Source organism: Ursus maritimus, unplaced genomic scaffold, assembly GCF_017311325.1.
Source record: "Ursus maritimus isolate PB19 unplaced genomic scaffold, ASM1731132v1 scaffold_6, whole genome shotgun sequence".
Lineage (NCBI taxonomy): Eukaryota > Metazoa > Chordata > Mammalia > Carnivora > Ursidae > Ursus > Ursus maritimus.
This window is the reverse complement of record NW_024426774.1, coordinates 58,500,998-58,519,148: the sequence shown is the minus strand read 5'-3', so window position 1 is coordinate 58,519,148 and position 18,151 is coordinate 58,500,998. Positions and strand designations below refer to the sequence as shown.

General features: G+C 35.9%; 1 protein-coding gene across 2 annotated transcripts in view; it reads left to right on the top strand.

Annotated features, from left to right (window-relative positions):
• REL (REL proto-oncogene, NF-kB subunit) overlaps positions 1-17,853 on the top strand; it is a 33,366-nt gene extending 15,513 nt beyond the window's left edge. The window contains exons 5-10 of one of the 2 annotated variants that reach the window (XM_040623445.1): positions 10,129-10,269; positions 11,405-11,509; positions 12,068-12,280; positions 12,842-12,910; positions 13,039-13,107; positions 14,495-17,853. In XM_040623445.1, the coding sequence (XP_040479379.1) occupies positions 10,129-10,269; positions 11,405-11,509; positions 12,068-12,280; positions 12,842-12,910; positions 13,039-13,107; positions 14,495-15,285 (1,388 nt within the window). In that variant the 3' untranslated portion in view covers positions 15,286-17,853. Of the gene's footprint in view, positions 1-10,128; positions 10,270-11,404; positions 11,510-12,067; positions 12,281-12,841; positions 12,911-13,035; positions 13,108-14,494 lie in introns of both variants that reach the window. The other variant, XM_008699902.2, reaches the window with a different exon arrangement.
• The last annotated feature ends 298 nt before the right edge of the window (positions 17,854-18,151 follow it).

Below are 18,151 nucleotides of genomic sequence, written 5' to 3'. Positions count from 1 at the left end.
AATAGTAGAAGCTATACAAAATATTTTCATAGTGTGTTTGTGTATGAGGCTAGGTGTTTACTGGTTAGCGGGTTTTGTCGGGGATAGTGTGATCAGGTGTCGCGCCTGGCAGTTGTAAGCACTCTGTGTTGTTCCAGTAGATGAGTGGCTACGCCAAGCTAAGTGCTGGTGTCGCGTGCTAGGGTAGTCTCCACTGTAAAGTCTTCTGCAGCTCCTTCAATAGGCATAATTCAGGAACTGAATGACTCTAAATATTCTCCAAGAGCAGATTTCTCCATCGTATTTAAGACACCCTCATACCGTTGGTTTGTGTTTTTCCTGGGTGTATAAAGATAATTTAAGGGATATGAAGATAATTTAAGGAATATGTTCATAACCAAGTGCTGTGTTTTTATGAACCGTAAGGTCTGCATCTCTTCTCCCTAGGGTTTTGTTTTTCATACTATTTAGTATAATGCTCTAAACAAAAGTCCCCTTCTTCCCATTCAGTCTTCCCCATCAGAGCAGATGACTGTTAAGTTTGGTGTGTATTTTTCTAGAACTTCTTTTATACATACACAGCTCCCTAGTTGAGGAACTTATCCTCTCATAGCTTCTACAGTGGAGACTGCTGTAGTGCGGGATGCCAGCATTTAGCCTGGTGTAGTCATTCATCTGTTCAAACAGTACAGAGTGCTTACAGTTGCCATCCCCCGCAAAATCCACTAAACAGTAAATATCCAGCTGTATACACAACTGTGTGCATGTATTTTTATATAAATAGAACCATGCCATACTGCTACTGCTTTTTTTTTTTTTCACTTAGGAATAGATCTTAAATCTTGCCATGTTAGTACTTACAATTCTATTTTACTTTTAACAGAGTACTCTATTGTTTGGATAGACCACAATTTATTTACCTAGGCATCTGTTAGTGAACACTTAGGTTATTTTCAGTTTTATTTAAAACACTCCATTGAACACATATACATGGAGTTCTTGTGTGATTATTTCCTTAGGATAAATTTTCTCTTTTTCTTTTTTTAAGTTTTGTTTTGTTTTTAATTTACGTCCTCTCTACGCCCAACATGGGGCTTGAACTCATGACCCCGAGATCAGGAGTTACTTGCTCTTCTGACTGAGCCAGCCAGGCACCCCTAGGATAAATTTTCAAAAGTGGAAAATTTCTGGGTCAAGAGTCTGCTCATTTTCAATGCTAAAGTGAAAGCCCAAACTTACTAAGAGTCTGTCGAGGTCTAGATGCAGTATAAACAGGGATCATGTAGTATAAAACAAGAAGATCATAAATAACAGCTACCATTTATTAAGTATTTTTCATATGTCAAGGAGCAAATGTTAAGTGCTTTATGTATGCTATGTATTTAGTCATTACAACAACACTGCTTTATAGAAGAGAATCGCAAAGTTTGGTTGTATAATTTTCCCAAGTTTTGTAGCAAGTACAAGTGGCAGAACAAGAGTTCAGGTGTAGGTCTCCTGATTCCAGTGGAAAAGGCATTAAGAAAGGAAGATGCAGGAGTCAAGAGGCAGATGGGCCCTCTAGAAGTGTTTTAGGTTTTTGGTTTTTTACCAATCCAGAACCAGGCATGATGTTAATAATATTCATATAGCACTTTGAATAGTTCTTAGTAAAAAATAAGTGCTGTACATATTTTATTTTATTTAATCTTTTTAAAATTTTTTTAAGTTTATTAATTTAATCTCTACTCCCAATATATGGGGCTCAGACTCACAATCCCGAGATCAAGAGTTGCATGCTCTTCCGACTGAGCCAGCCAGGTGCCTCTTAAACTTCATTTAATTCTTATAGCAACCTATGAGTTAGGGACTATTGTTATCTCCATTTTGAAAATAAGGAAATGAAGGCGTAGAAAAGTTAAGTAATTTTCTCAAGGTCATAGAACTGGTAAGTGGTGGTGCTGGGATTTGAACACAGGTAGCCTAGCTACCAGGCTCATGATCTTCTGTCTACTCAGCTGCCTAGGTGGATTTAGATTTGGGGAAGGGAGCAATCCTGTCAGTTGAGCCTTCACAGTATTTGTTTTTTGGTTGTTGTTTAGTTTTTTGTAATATCCATTTCTTCCCCGTAGCCCTTTTGCTCTCTCTAGCTGAAGGCTCTATCTCACAATACAAGTTGTGGAATCCACCCCACCCCCACCCTGTTAGAGTAATCTTCTTAGAACAGTGCTTTTAGCATATTATTCTGTTTAAGAAATTGGAATGGCTCCTTTGAAAGTTTAAAAACTAAATGGCCCTAAATTGAAAGTCTTCCACATATAACTCCAGCATATCTTTCCTGCCTTCTCTTCCACTGGTCCTCTTCATAACCCCTCACTATTCCAGCAAAACTCTCTTGTTCACCCTACCCTGACCCTGTCTCAGTCCATCTTCTCCATTTCCCGTCGGAATGTAAGCTTACATCATTTATAGCCTGTAGCAGGACCGTTGTTGTTAGCCCCTAAACTTGTGGTCCTGCCTCTGTTCTTCATCATCTTCTGAGCACTTCATACACTGCATACAAAATATCATTCTAAAACCAGTAGGAATCACTTCAGAACTCTGCTTATCCTTCAGTGGCTCTGAATACTTTTCAGCAGTGGTTCTCAATTTGAATGTGCATTAAGAATCCCTTCTTACTTGCTAAAAAGGTTCCAGGTCACATTCTGACTAATTCATTAGGTTTGGCAAGGGATCTGGGACTGTGTTGGTTTTTTGTTTTTTTGTTTTGTTTTGTTTTAAGATTTATTTATTTGAGAGAGAGAGAGAAAGAGTACACACACAAGCAGGGGTGAGGGGGGCAGAGGGAGAGGGAGAAGCAGACTCCCCGCTGAGCAGGGAACCCAACTCTGGACTCGATCCCCAGACCATGACCTGAGCCAAAGGCAAATGCTTAACTGACTGAGTCACCCAGGCACCCCTGGGACTGTGTTTTAAGAAACCTGTAACTCCATGTTTCTTATTTGAATGTGACTCACAGAAGAAACCGATCTTATTTCTCCACGCAATACATATATAGGCATACATACATACATAGATAAAAACAGTATTCTTACTACATGCAGTATTCTCTATTCCATCCCTTTGCATTCCATTTCTTTTCCTTTTTTTTTTTTTTTTAAGAAAATGCTTATCCAGCCCACCAAATTAGTTTTATGACTGCCCAGTGGATCCCAGATTCTTACTACATGGAATATGTCCTCTATGCTATTCCATTCTTCCATTCCTTTCCATTCCATATCTTTCTCTCTCTCTCTCTTTTTTTTTAAGAAAATGCTTATCCACATGCACCTCTATGTTTATAGCAGCATTATTTGTAATAGCCAAGATATGGAGGAAGCCCAAGTGTCCATCAACTGATGAATGGATAAGGAAGATGTATGTATATTCAATGAAATATTACTCAGCCATAAAAAAGAATGAAATCTTGCCATTTGCAATGACATGGATAGAGCTAGAGAGTATTATTAAGTGAAATAAGTCAGAGAAAGACCAATAATACCATATGATTTTACTCAAATGTGGAATTTAGGAAACAAAACAAATGAGCATAGGGGAAAAAAGGAGAGAGACAAACTAAGAAACAAATTCTTAACTCTAGAGAACAAACTGTTGGTGACCAGAGGGGAGGTGGGTGGAGGAGGGTGAAATAGGTGATGGGGATTAAGGAGTGCACTTGTGATGAGCACTGGGTGATGTATGGAATTGTTGAATCACTATATGGTACACTTGAAACTAATAATAGCACTGTATGTTCACTGACTGGAATTAAAATTTAAAAAGAAAAGAAAAGAAAATGCTTATCCATCCACCAAATTAATTTTATGACCAGTGTGGGTCCCAAACTACAATTTGAAAATCTCTGCCCTAGATGATTCTGATGCAAGTGATCCATGGGCCACACTTCGAGCAACTCTGATCTACTTGCTAGATTCAACTTCTCAGTCGTGGCACTCAAAGCCCTTCATAATCCAATCTTTGCTTTCCATTCCATCTTCACCTCTAGCTTGCATCCTCTGCCTTGACTTCCCGTCCCTCCTTCCCCTAATACTGAGTGTACACTATATGTGCTTTGTTTTTGCAATCTGAACCATTTTGCCATGTTAGAAGAGCCACATTCTTTCTTACTACTCAGTCTTTATATTTACAACTCTCTTACATGAAATATTCTGATCTACCTGATGAAGCCTTCAAGTTTAAGGTCACCTCTTTGAAGCTTTCTGTGACCTTTCCAGACAGAAGTATCCTGTTTTCCCAAAATATTGTACATATTTCTAATATGATTTGCTGTAATTTTGTTTGCATGTTTCTCCTTCACTGAGTCCTGAGGCTCTGAAGGACTGTCTTCTATGTATCTCTAACACATAGCCTAGTATCTGCTACATGGTAGAGGCTTAATTAAAATTTGTTGAAAGGGTAAATGAACAAATGAATGAGTGAACATGTCTTGTTTGTACTTGTCTACCAAAAATATTCAAGTTGTTTTCCTTACCTGAAATGCCCTGAAAGCCTTTTCAGCTCTCGAGCCCAAGGTGATATCTTCCTAATATATACCATTCACTCAACAATTGGTCATGAAAAGCTTTGTGGCATCTGTTGCATCATTTAATGCTTCAGTAGTTGTCTTCTGAGATGAATTTCATGCTCGTCGTGGACTGGATCTATGATGGAATGGGTTATATTTCACTTCCATGCCTAAACAGTATATTTATATTAAATATCTTCATGACTAAGTCCCTTGAGGTAAAAGTCTCCTACTTCTATGCAGTAGGTTACACATCTTAACTACTTACGTGCATTCATTCCTTCATCACTTTTTTACCTCATTCAGTCTTTATAGTTCTAGCTTGTTCTAGGTGCTTCAGATAAGGTAGTGAATAAAACAGACGGAAATTCCTGCCTTCAAGGAGCTTATGTTTCTGTAGAGAAAGACCTCAGAAATTAACAAATTTACTAGATAAGTGTATTATGTAATTTATTAGACAATGAAAAGTTAGGGAGAACAGGTTATAAATATAAATAAATGGTTAGAGTAGACCTCATTCTCTATTCTGATGTAGTTTTCATAATAGAAATAATGATTATTATATGTTACTGTTTTCCTAGAATATTGAAACAAAACCTAAAATGTACATTTCTAATACTAAGTAAAACAAAATCTAATCCCTCTGAAAAAAACACAAAACACTAAAAACTAATTTAAGCAACCTGAACTCAGAGGTAGAATTAGCCTTTCTTTAGTTGTTTATTTTATTTTTGGGATCGGAAGTTCAAATTCTACCACTTACCTAGAAATTTGTCAGAGCTGAAGTGATCCTTTCTCATAGTTGCATCACTTCACATGGGAAAATTCTGCTGTACTGCCAGAGACCGGCTGACTTTGTTTTTGTGAAACATATTCATGATGTATAGAAACAAAGGAGCTTCTCAGTTCTCCTGGGTCTAAAAAAAACAAAACAAACAATGGAATTGGAAATGTATAGCAGAATAGGATCTACAAATTCTGGTCCATAGACTGGTGCTAGAGATCAAATATCATGTGAAAATACAAAAACGATTAAAAACTATTCTTACTTTGCGTAGAATTAGTTTGTATACTCCATCAACTAGTATGTTGTCAGGCCATTCCTTATCTTTCTTGCTATTAGTTCTTTAAAACAGGAACTATCTCTTGCAAATAGGGATAGATAGCAATCAAGTAGTTTTAAATTTGAGGCTTCATGCAAAAATATTGTTCAAATTGTTTAAGATGTGCTAAAATCTAAATTGGGCGAGGAATTTAATGAAGGGCTTCAATATCAAGTTTTAATAGTGTCCACTTAGCTGCAATTAAAGAATAGCAGTTAGACTTCGTAGAGGACTCATACCACAAAAGCTGAAAAAAATTTCATTTATCATTTTCTATCTACGTATTTAATGACATAAAAGGAATTCTAATATTCAGTAATTAAAATCTATATAGTTTTGACAATAAAGAATTTGCAATTCAGTTTTATTAGGTATTTTACTATTTTTCCATATACAAGGACATTGAGTTGTTACAAAAACTGTTTTACAGTTGAGTTTGGGGGAATTATTTTATATTGGTAGCCTGAAAAAGAACACAGTTGATTTTATTTTGTTTTTTTTTTTAAGTTTTTTAAGAACACAGATTAAAAAGACAAGTGATCAGGGTGCCTGGGTGGCTGAGTCGGTTAAGTGTCTGCCTTCAGCTCAGGTCATGATCCCAGGGTCCCGGGATGGAGCCCTGCATCCATCCAGCTCTCTGCTCAACGGGGAGCCTGCTTCTCCCTCTCCCTTTGCCCCTCCCCACTCCTCATGCACGCGTGCACTCTCTCTTTCTCTCTTTCTTGCTCTGTCAAATAAATAAAATCTTTAAAAAATAAAATTATTAGTCTATATAAAATGTATTTTTATCCTGTTGTTTACTTGTGTTTCAGTAATATTTAACTGTATTAAAATTTTGGAAATGTCACATCTCTAGACCTAATAGATGTTGTAATTGACTTTAAAAATTTGAATTCCTACTTGCAAGAGAAACAGATCATGGTGATATATTTTTGATAAAAATGAAATTTTCGTACATACTGCTCATAGGACTAAGGAGTAATATTTATTTCTAAAGATAGATTAACAATTGTTACCTTGTTTACATTTGATCAAATATAAAGGGAAATTTTAAACTAATTTAAGAGGAATTTAAGAGAAGTTGATTGTTCGCATACTTCAGATTTTGCAGATTTTTAAAACTGAGTAGAATTTGTCACATTGCAGAATAAAATACTGCATTTTGTGTTATAGAATGATATGTATATATTAAAAAGCCTACAGCAAGCATTATCCTAAATGAAGGAAACATCAGAAGCATTCACTTTGAAATAGGAATGAGGAAAGGATGTGTACTCTTTCTACTTCTCTTCATCGTTGTCGTGGAGATTGTAGCCAGTGCAGTGAGACCTAATTGAAAATGCAGAAATAAAACTGTAATTATTGGAAGCTATTATTTATGGTGAAAAGTCAAAAGGACATACAAATAGATAATTAAAATAATAACTTTAAAAGGGTGAATGGATGTAAAATTAATAGGCAAACGTCAGTTGCATTTCTATATATCAGCAACAAATAATCAAAGAAAATATTGCCAGAAAATATAAAGTACAGGGCGACAAATCTAAGAAATGGTGATCAAGATTTCTTTAGGGAAAATTATAAAATTTCATTATGAGATGATAGAGAACACCTAAAGTGAAGGAGATACATGTCATGTTCACTAATATCAGTAATATAAAGATGGCATTTTTCCCCAAATTGATATACAGACTCAGTGCAAGTCCAAACTCTTGAGATTTTTCATTAAATATGATAAAATTATTCTGAACAGGAGAAGGAGCATACTTTATAGAAAAGAAACAGCTGAGAAACTAACTTTATCAGATATTAGGGTTTATTATGAAGAAGTATTAATTAAGGCTGTCGTATTGGAGTAACAATAGACAGATTGGCCAGTGAAGTATAATTGTGAGCCCAGAAAGACACTTAAGAAAATACAAGACTTAAGTTGGATTTTTCTACCTCTTGTTATATACAAAAATCAGCTGAAAATGAAATAAAGATTTAAATGTAAATCAACATTTCAGAGACTCTTGGTAGAAAATATTGGTAAACAGATTTTAGTCCTTGGCATATAGATAGACAAGATACAAAATAAAGTTTTATAAAAACAGTTGCTAAATTTGATGATATTCTTAATTTCAGTTTATTGTATTTTTCAGTTGCAGAATTTGTTTGGTTCCTTTCCTAATAGTTTCAAGTTCTCTACTAAACTCAATATTGTCTTTTAACTGCTTGAATATATATTGTAAGTCAAGTGTCTGCAGACTTCATTATTTGAATCCTTTGTGGTCTTTTTCTTTTTTCGGGGGTGGGCAAAAGGAGAGGAAGAGAGAGAATCTTAAGCAGGCTTCATGCCCAGTACCAGAGCATGATGCGAGGCTCAGTCTCACAACCCTGAGATCATGACCTGACCTGAAATCAAGAGTCAGTCACTTAACAACTGATCTACCCAGGCATCCCTGGTCTCTTTCTATAGACTGTTGTTTTTCTTTTCTTAAAAAAACAAACAAACAAACAAACAAACAAAAAACCCCTCTATTTTGTCTCATTTGCCCAGTTATTTAAAATAGAATACCAGTCATTGTTTATGCAAAATTATAAAGATTTTAGGCCTAGGATATTGTTATCTGTCTTCAGGAGATTTTCTTGTATTGGTGGCTAGTCAGTACCAACCTCAAATCAGCAAATGATTTAGATTGTTTGAAGCCAGACTTTATCTCTGTGAGATCTGCTGTCTTTCCAATTCATTCTTAAATCCTAAGGTATAGCTCCTTCAGGGCCCCAACCAGAGTATTTGGCATTTATCAGGTCTTCCATCCTTGGTAGAACCTGAACTCCTTTATGTTTCCTCTATAGGCTATTGAGAATTTATCTCAACTTCTCATTTTCTTAGCCACCTCTTAGAAAATGGGCAGGCTCTATCTGGAAAAAAAGAGGCCTCTTATGCCGAACTTAACCTCTCTGGGCTTTTGTGATATTGTGATTTATAATAAATATATATTTGGTCTTCACCCCCATTCCTGGCAAAGAGCTCCTAAAACCCTTGCTAAGTGATAACAGCAAAAAAATTGAAAGGAGTGTCTTCTGTTATTTGTAATAAGCCCCTTTCAGCCACACCTGTTATGTCATATTATGTTATGATATGAACACTCGCATCACAAGTGTATATTTTGACCTTCTAGTTGTACAGATAAGTTCTTGTAGACGCCTTCAAATGCTTGGCTTAAGAATACTAATGGGAATATTTTTTTGTTGTTGTTGAAGATTTTATTTACTTATTTGACAGAGAGAGAGAGAAAGAGAGCACAAACAGGGGGAGTGGCAGGTAGAGGGAGAAGCAGGCTCCCCGCCGAGCAGGGAGCCCAATGTGGGACCAGATCCCAGGACTCCAGGATCTGACCTGAGCTGAAGGCAGATGCTTAACCAACTGAACCACCCAGACGCCCCTAACGGGAATATTTTAAATGTTGTGATAGCTACTGAGACTGTGAGCATAGTTTAAATAAAAAGTCAAAATCAAAATGTATTGTCATTTTATTAGTTACGCCTGTAAGACTTAAGAATTTGAGTTTTAACTTTCAAATTTAGTATTTCAAATTTTAATACTTTCTGAAAAATAAAAATTTTCACGTAATTGTGCTTTTAAAAAAATATGACCATGTTATGATTTATTCCTACAGCTTATATTATTTGAAAAGGCAGTTAATATTTTCTTTTGGAACCTGATTTCTTTTCAGGTATTAATTTAAAAACTGTCATTACATTATATTCTGTCATAAAGGTTTTTACATTTTTTCAGAACTGCAAATTTTTCCTGCTATAGTATTTTTTTGTCTTTTAAAGCAAACCTAATTTGCACATAAAACTTTTTATGGAAACTAGCTAGCTACCTTATATCATCTATTGTCTTCTTGGTATTTAATCCCTAAGATATTGTTCTGAATTTTAATAGGTATTTCTGTGTATGTCACTTTTATGCAAAACATATGTAAAATTTTCTCATAGACTTCAGTTTTCAAGAACATAGGTTCAGGATTCAATGACTTCTTAGTATGAACTCCTTCTCTGCCACTTCCTATCTGTGGAACTTTGGAGAAGTAATTTCATCTCTTTAAAATTCGTTCCTCATCTATAAAATAGGGATGATAGTAATTCTTATACAGATCTATATTCTCTCTTATACAGATTTATATTTTCCCTCTTCTCTGTTTTGTATAACCTGCAACCATTTTTGTAAAAATTTGGTTGGTTATTAATATCAATTTGGGGTTCTGCTCTAAATTTCGGATGATTTAGGATAGTTACTTCCTAACCACGCACATAACTTCACGAATACTGTTAGTGACTACATATGATAATGGTAAAAGGCATTTTTGAGATTGTATACTATTCTATTTTGTTAGCATAGACTGGTTCTACTTAGGGTTATTGGATATGTCGGGCAGGGAGGAGGACCTAGCAGGATTTTAGTTCTATGTGACTATTTTACATTCTTAAAAAAAAAAATGTACTATTTAGTCCCTGAACAGCAACTGCTTGATATTGAAGATTGCGACCTCAATGTGGTGAGATTATGCTTTCAAGTTTTCCTCCCTGATGAACATGGTAATTTGACAACGGCTCTACCTCCTGTTGTCTCTAACCCAATTTATGACAACCGTAAGTACTTTATTTTCTTATATTTGTAGCATTAGCTTGTGGGTTTTTTTAGTTTAATTTTTTAAAGTGTTTTGGTAGTTAGAGAGAGTATGTTCATTATAAGAAAAACAAGCATTACTGAAATAACAAGAACAATAATTTTCTCTGATCTCCTCCTCCAAAGATAATCACTATCCCCAGGTACATATTTCACCAGTTTCTTCATACATAAAAACACATCATCACTATCATTCATACAATATACTTTGGCAACTTACAAAAAAGTCATCACAGATCATTAAAAAAAATTTTTTTTTCTCTTAGCAATATATCTTAAGCCTTTTTCCCTTTCCGGTATCTTATTCTCTCTTCAGTAGCTGCATATTTCCTTATATGGCTATATCACAATTTTATTAAATCATTACCCTATTACAAGACATTTGGTTTGTTTCCCTCTCGATTTTTTTCTCTAACAATTTGTACTTCAGTAAATTTCCTATATGTGTGTATTTTGTGCAAATGTGTTTTTAACATAATTTTACCGAAGTAGATATGTTGGCAAATGCTAGATCAAAGGATATGGATATTTGTAGCTTTAAAAGATTATGAATTGCCCTTGAAGTTTTTGCTTGCACGTGTGTGTATTTGCTCTAATATATGCATCCATTCATGGTATATGACTGCCTGTTTTGCATATAGAAGCTTAGGACATATAGGACATAGGCCTATAAAGGTGGATCAGAGTATCTTCATCATGGAGAACTTTGAATTGCCAGGGAGAATTACTAAAATTATAATCCTAATAATAGGAAGCACGAAATTGCATTGCTGTAGGCTCATAGTCATGATTTAAGAGATTAATCTGGTGACAGTGTATGGATGAATTGAAAGAATCAGAATTTAGGAACAGAGAGATTTAACTAGAGTATCTGTTATTGCTGAGAGATGAAGTCACAAGGCTGTAAACCAGGTTGGGCAGTGTAGTTAGAAAGGAAAAGGACCGGTGTGGATGATTAATGTACTTAGTGTCCTTAATTTATGTATACACTAAAGCTTTTATCTGTCCTGTAAATTGTTTTCCTAGAATTCTCACCATCAAAAAGGAATAGGAATATTACTGAGGCAGAAACCCATTAAAACAATCCTTTATATTTAGGTGCTCCTAATACTGCAGAATTAAGGATTTGTCGTGTAAACAAGAACTGTGGAAGTGTCAGAGGCGGCGATGAAATATTTCTACTGTGTGATAAAGTTCAGAAAGGTATTTATTTGTTTCATTGAATTTAGAATATACAGATCTTCCTTGGCTTACAGTGGGGTTATACCATGATAAATGCACTGTAATTTGAAAATAATCTTAAATTGAAAAGGCAGTTAATACACCTAACCTACCAAACATCATAGTTGAGCTTAGTATGCCTTAAACATGCCTGGAACACTTAAGTTAGCCTGCAGTTGGGCAAAACGATCTAACACAATTTATTTAATAAAATATTGAATATCTCATGTTCTTTATTGAAAACTGTACTGAAAGTGAAAATCCGAACAGTTGTGAGTGTATCAGTTGTTTACCCTCTTGATCATGTAGCTGACGGGGCTTGTTGCCACTGCCCAGCATCTCCGGAGTGTCATACTTCCTATCACTAGGCTGGGAAAAGATCAAAATCTGAATTTTTTACTGAGTGCATATCACTTTCACACCATCATAAAGTCAAAAAATTGTTAAGTTGAACCATCATCAGTTGGGGACCATCTATAGTTTAGATTAATAGATGGATTGTGTTTTCCATTGCTATTCCTTTCCTTTTGTGTTCACTAGATGACATAGAAGTTCGGTTTGTGTTGAACGATTGGGAAGCAAAAGGTATCTTTTCACAAGCCGATGTACACCGCCAAGTAGCCATTGTTTTTAAGACTCCACCATATTGCAGAGCGATAACAGAACCAGTGACAGTAAAAATGCAGTTGCGGAGACCTTCTGACCAGGAAGTTAGTGAATCTATGGATTTTAGATATCTGCCAGATGAAAAAGGTATGACTTCTTGGTGGTTGTGTTTCATATATTTATTAATGTTAGTTCTCCTAATAACATTTCCTTGTAAGATACATTTGGATACAGTTAGGTTTTCATAATTTACATTTTATTTCCTAAAAGTTTTCAGTTGATTTTTTTATCAATTGACCTCTCTGCTCTTTGCATCTCTTTCTTTGGAAAGGAATCTAGAATGATTTAGGAGTATCTGAACTGTTTATCAAAATTTATTATATATTTGAGGTTCTGTTTTTGTCTTTATTGTGCCCTTTTTATAGATGGAAAGCTTGCCACTCAGAGTGGTCTCCATTTTGGTTTGGTCTTTATCTGCCCTTATTGCATTAGTTGACATTGTTGACTTATAGGTGTTATAAAAAAAACAAGATGAGTATTATACCCTTTGCTGCTGACTTGGGACACATTCTGCAACACTTACTAAATCCATATTATATACATTTGTTTAAAGCACCTTATGGGAATAAAACACCTATTTATTTGTTAAAGGAGAAGCAGCATAAATCTATGATGATTCACATGCTTTCCTGGTTTCTTTTTAAACAGATACTTACGGCAATAAAGCAAAGAAACAAAAAACAACTCTACTTTTCCAGAAACTGTGGCAAGATTGTGGTAAGAGTATTTTGGATTGATTTGTATTTAAATAGATTTTGGTTTTTTTGCTGTATTCAGTTTTTCAAATTTTAACTGATGTTCTTTTTTAAATTGCATTTAATAATGGAAAAACTTTATCACAGCAGTTAATTTTCCTGAAAGACCTAGACCTGGTACCCTAGTATCAACTGGAGAAGGAAGATTCATCAAAAAAGGTATTTTATCCCCTATAGAGTATTCCTTATGGTCAAAAGACCAGTGCTTTGCCCAATATATTGGAATTTCATTCTTAAGAATGAAAACTGCTTCTTTGCTATTTTCCATTCCCACAGATTTTTTCTTGCTTTGAATATTAAATGAATTAATCTCTGCTTCTTAAGGTCCTGTTGGAAACTATGATTATGTTTTTGGGATTTATTGTTTGAGAAATTACATTTGTTCATATGGTGGTGATTTTATTTAATTACAGTGTGTCATGGAAGAAATGGTTTAGATCTGGCCAGTCGCCTGTTTAAAAATAAAGCTTTCTTGGAACACAGCCATGCTCATTTGATTCCATATTGTCTATGGCTGCTTTTCTTGCACTATAGTGGCAGAATTGTGTAGTTTCATCAGAGGCTGTATGGCCCACAGAGCGTAAAATATTTGGCCCTTTACAGAAAAAAAAGTTTTGAACCTCTGGTTCAAATCATTGAACCAGGGTTATTTAACCAGAAGTCTTTATTGCCTTTAAATCTATGCTTTTTCTTGGTTTAGTATGTACAGCAGTCATATACTATATAAATAAGTACAGAATCCTTAATTTTTTTCTGACTGGGAATTCTGTAGTACCTTAGAATTATATCTTTTTTCTTTTTTTTTTTCGAGAGGTGGGGAGAGAAATCTAGGGAGAGGGGAGGGGCAGAGGGAGAGAGAGAATCTTTAAGCAGGCTCCATGCCCAGCAGGGAACCCGACTTGGGGCTTGATCTCACAACCCCAAAGTCATGACCTGAACTGCAACCAAGAATCAGACACTTAACCAGCTGGAGCCATCCAGGCACCCCAAGAGTTATATCTTAATATATCTTAGCAAGTTATGTGTATTTTTCAGTCATCCCTAATGAGCATTTCCTCCACCCCTCCATTTTCTCCTAAAAGTAGTGAATATGAAATGATTTGGGTACTTAGATTTCCACTAACTGAAATTCTGATATTTTTTTTAAGTAATCTCTATGCCCAACTTGGGGCTCAAACTCACGACACTGAAATCAAGATTTGTACGCTCTACCAACTGAATCAGCCAGGCCTCTCTGAAATTCTGATTTATTTTTCACTTTATAGGGCCTCAGAAGCTAAATTTTCATATTTAACTGGAATGAAGCTATCTATGCCAAAATAATTTACCAAAATTATTTTATAGGTATTCGTAAAACAGTAAGTGTTAAAGAATTTAGCTTTGGACTCTTATAATAATTTTAGTGCTGTTTTATATTTTTATCTAAAATGTTGTATCAGTTTGCTTGAAAATTTTCTCTATTGGTGTGTTTGTGCAAGTTTAATTTAGAGATAATGCTTTTTATACTTTTATTTCGGTTTGTAAAAGTACATTTTCCTCCCCACAGAATCAAACTTTTCTCATGGTGCAGTTTTGACAGAAATGCCCAGGACTTCAGGTGTTTCAAGTCAAGCAGATTCCTACTATTCCTCGCCTGTGTCCATCTCAAATGCACTGTCACATCATACTTCACCCATACCTTCAATGGTGTCTCAGCCTTCTTCAAGCTGGTCTTCAGGGCCCCACCCCACCTCGCGTGCAGTCAGTACAAATCCACTGAGTGGTTTTTCAACAGGGACACTTTCCTCTAATCCACAAGGTATCTCGCCATATCTGGAAATGCCTCTTGAGAGTGATTTGAATGCCTCTAATGCTTGTATTTATAACAATGCTAATGACATAGGCAGAATGGAAGCACCATCCATGTCACCAGCTGATTTATATGGTATTTCTGATGGCAACATGCTGCCGAATTGCCCTATGAATATGATAACACCTAGTAATGACAGCATGAGGGAGACTGATAATCCGAGACTTGTGAGCATGAATCTCGAAAACCCCTCCTGTAATTCAGTGTTAGACCCAAGAGACTTGAGACAGCTCCATCAGATGTCCTCTCCCAGCATGCCAGCAGGCACCAGTTCCAGTACGGCTGCTTTTGTTCCCCAGCCAGAGGCATTTGACAGATCTGACTTCAACTGTACAGATAACAGTATGATAAATGAGTCAGGACCATCAAACGGTACTAATCCAAACAGTCATGGCTTTGTTCATAGTCAGTATTCTAGTATTGGCACTATGCAGAATGAGCAATTAAGCGACTCATTTGCATTTGAATTTTTTCAGAGTAACTTGTAAAACTTAAATGCTTGTTTGGGTATATTGAATACAAAGTTGGAAAGTATCATAAAAGGAAAATTCTGAAATAGAAATTTAAAAGGATGTTACTGTTTCTTCTTTCTGAAACATGTGACCTGATACTGTGTATGGTGGGAATTCTGTCTTTAGAGTCCTACCCCATTTTCCCAGTAAAGAATGAGGAGGAAATGAGAGCAAGGCTCCAATTCTTCCAAATATACTTTTTTATACTTCTTTTATATTGTATTAATGTATTCTTAGTTAAATGAATTAACTGATATTTGCTTTTAAGCAAATTTAAGGTAAAACCTGTAATGACTGTGTCATTAGAAAAATGATTTCTTATTATTTTTGAGACCCATAGGCCAAGGTGACCCCTAAGGGGTTTTCTGAGGCTGCTTGGAGTTTCTTAGATTTATATGTAAGTCAAAAATCTTTAAAATCTTTAAGAATCTAACTTGGCAGGGGGTGCCTGGGTCGCTCAGTCGGTGAAATGTCTGCCTCTGGCTCAGGTTATGATCCCAAGGACCCGAGGATCCAGCCCCCATTAGACTCCTCTCCCTCTCCCTTCCCCACCCCCGCTCATGTACAGGAGTGCTCTCTCTCTCTCTCAAATAAATAAATAAAGTCCTTAAAAAAAAATTTAACTTGGACAGAAGAGAGTGGAAGTGAGCTTTCAAGGTAGGGGAAGTTCTCTACATTTTGGACCATTTAAATCCCTACCTTTAAAATTGCTTGTGATTTTAGGTTTACACTCATGTCTTTAAGGTGAAGAAGTTTCCTTAGATCTCTTATCTTTCTTGTGTTTCCTCAGTCACTGTGATCTCATCCAATTTCATGCTCTCTTCGTAAATTTTTTTTTTTTTAAAGATATTTTATTTATTTATTCGACAGAGAGAGACAGCCAGTGAGAGAGGGAACACAGGCAGGGGGAGTGGGAGAGGAAGAAGCAGGCTCATAGCAGAAGAGCCTGATGTGGGGCTCGATCCCGGAACGCCGGGATCACGCCCTGAGCCGAAGGCAGACGCTTAACCGCTGTGCCACCCAGGCGCCCCTCTCTTCGTAAATTTTATCCCTAGCTTAGACCTATCCTCTGACCTCCATACTTGGACCTTAGTCGTGTATGTAAAACTACTTGTTTGACATCTCTACTAAGAAACCTCATTAACGAACAAAAATCCAGCTCAGACTCAACATATCCAAAACTGAGTTCTTGATCTTCCCTCCCAATTTGCTTCTCCTTCAATCTTCCCCAACTTAGTAAATAGCAGTGCTATGCTTCAGTTATTGCTCAGGTCCAAAACCATGGAGTCATCCTTGATTCTTTTCTTTCTCTCCCAAGTCAATCCATCAGCAAATCTGGTAGGCCTTGCCTTCAAAATATATCCAAAGCTCACCACCTCTTTTGACCTCTACTATTAGCTTCCTCTTCTGAGCCACTGTTATATCATCTCTTGCCTAGATTGAAGCTGTAGCCTCGAAAGATGCTCTTACATCCTTGTGCCCCTGTAGTCTCTTCTCCCCAAAGTAGCCAGAATGATTATTTTTAAAACAAGTCAAATTGTATCATTGACCTGCTCAAAACCGTCCTGTAGCTCCCCATTCCCACTCAGTAAAGACCAAAGTTCTTAAAAGTGGCAAGCTTATACTCCGTCTATCTCATGTCTTACTGTTTTCTTCTCATTCAGCTCCAGGCACTCTGCCCTCATAGCCTCTCTTCAAAAACACCAAGTATACGTGTGCCTCAGAAACTCTTTGTACTTGGTGCCCTCTCTGCCTTGACTGTTCTCTCAGATACATGCATAGCTCACTTCTTAACATCCTTCAGATTCATTCAGCTGATACCGATCAAGGCCTTCCTCGAGTCTATACACATCAGCGCTCCATGTCCCCTCTCCTTTATATTGGTCCATAGTGCTTACCAGGATCTGACCTTTGCTAATAAGCATTTTTTTTTTTAATTTTTTTCCCTATACTGAAATGTAAGCTCCACAAGGATAAAAATTTTTGTGTTTTGTTTGTTGAATCTCCAGTTTGTAGAACAGGGTCTGCCTCATATTAAGCACTCAGTAAATATTTATTGAATGTTTAAAGTACTACTAATAGAGTTTTTTGAAAGAAAGAACAGCTTTAATTATTAGATGTTTATAATTTTTATAATTCTGTTTAATGTGACGTTGGATTTATGTCAGAATCATGCACCTTCAGGTTAAGGATTAATAATGGTAGTAATCCAAACTGTTTGAAAGCAAAGTAATCCCAGAGGCAAAATGATGGTATAATTTAGGCAGTAATTTTAGTTGTGATGGAATTGTCATGATGCTAAGTAACTGACTTATTGAAGACTTTATTTTACACCTAGAACCTACCATAAATGTTGAGCATGTTGTAAGCTAGAAACAGTGTGTCATTTCATTTACACAGTGTCCAACCAAACCAGTAAGTTTACTGGAACAATCAAAATGGAAATGTATGAATGTCATGTAAATAAAAATTCTGAGTTGAATGATACTGGGAAATGGGAAGGAGATCAAGATAAGACTTGGGGTTAAGATAGTCTAGGAAGCAGAAGAAAAAGATTAAAGACACAAAGTACCATTAATATTTCTCAGAAATTATGATTTAAAAATGAAACATTAGTTACATAATTTTAAAAACCATAAGCATATAACATACTTTAGAAGAACTTACCAGAGAGAAAGAAAAACTTGGAAGGCGTCATTTCTTTTCTAAGTATGAATGAACCCTGGATATCTCTAGATAGTGGTGAGCTTTTTTAAAAAAAATACAGAATCCTATAATTTTGTATTTATTAGCACTGGCCAGCTTAACCACAGACTGTTAAGAGTAGCTAACTGGATTTTTG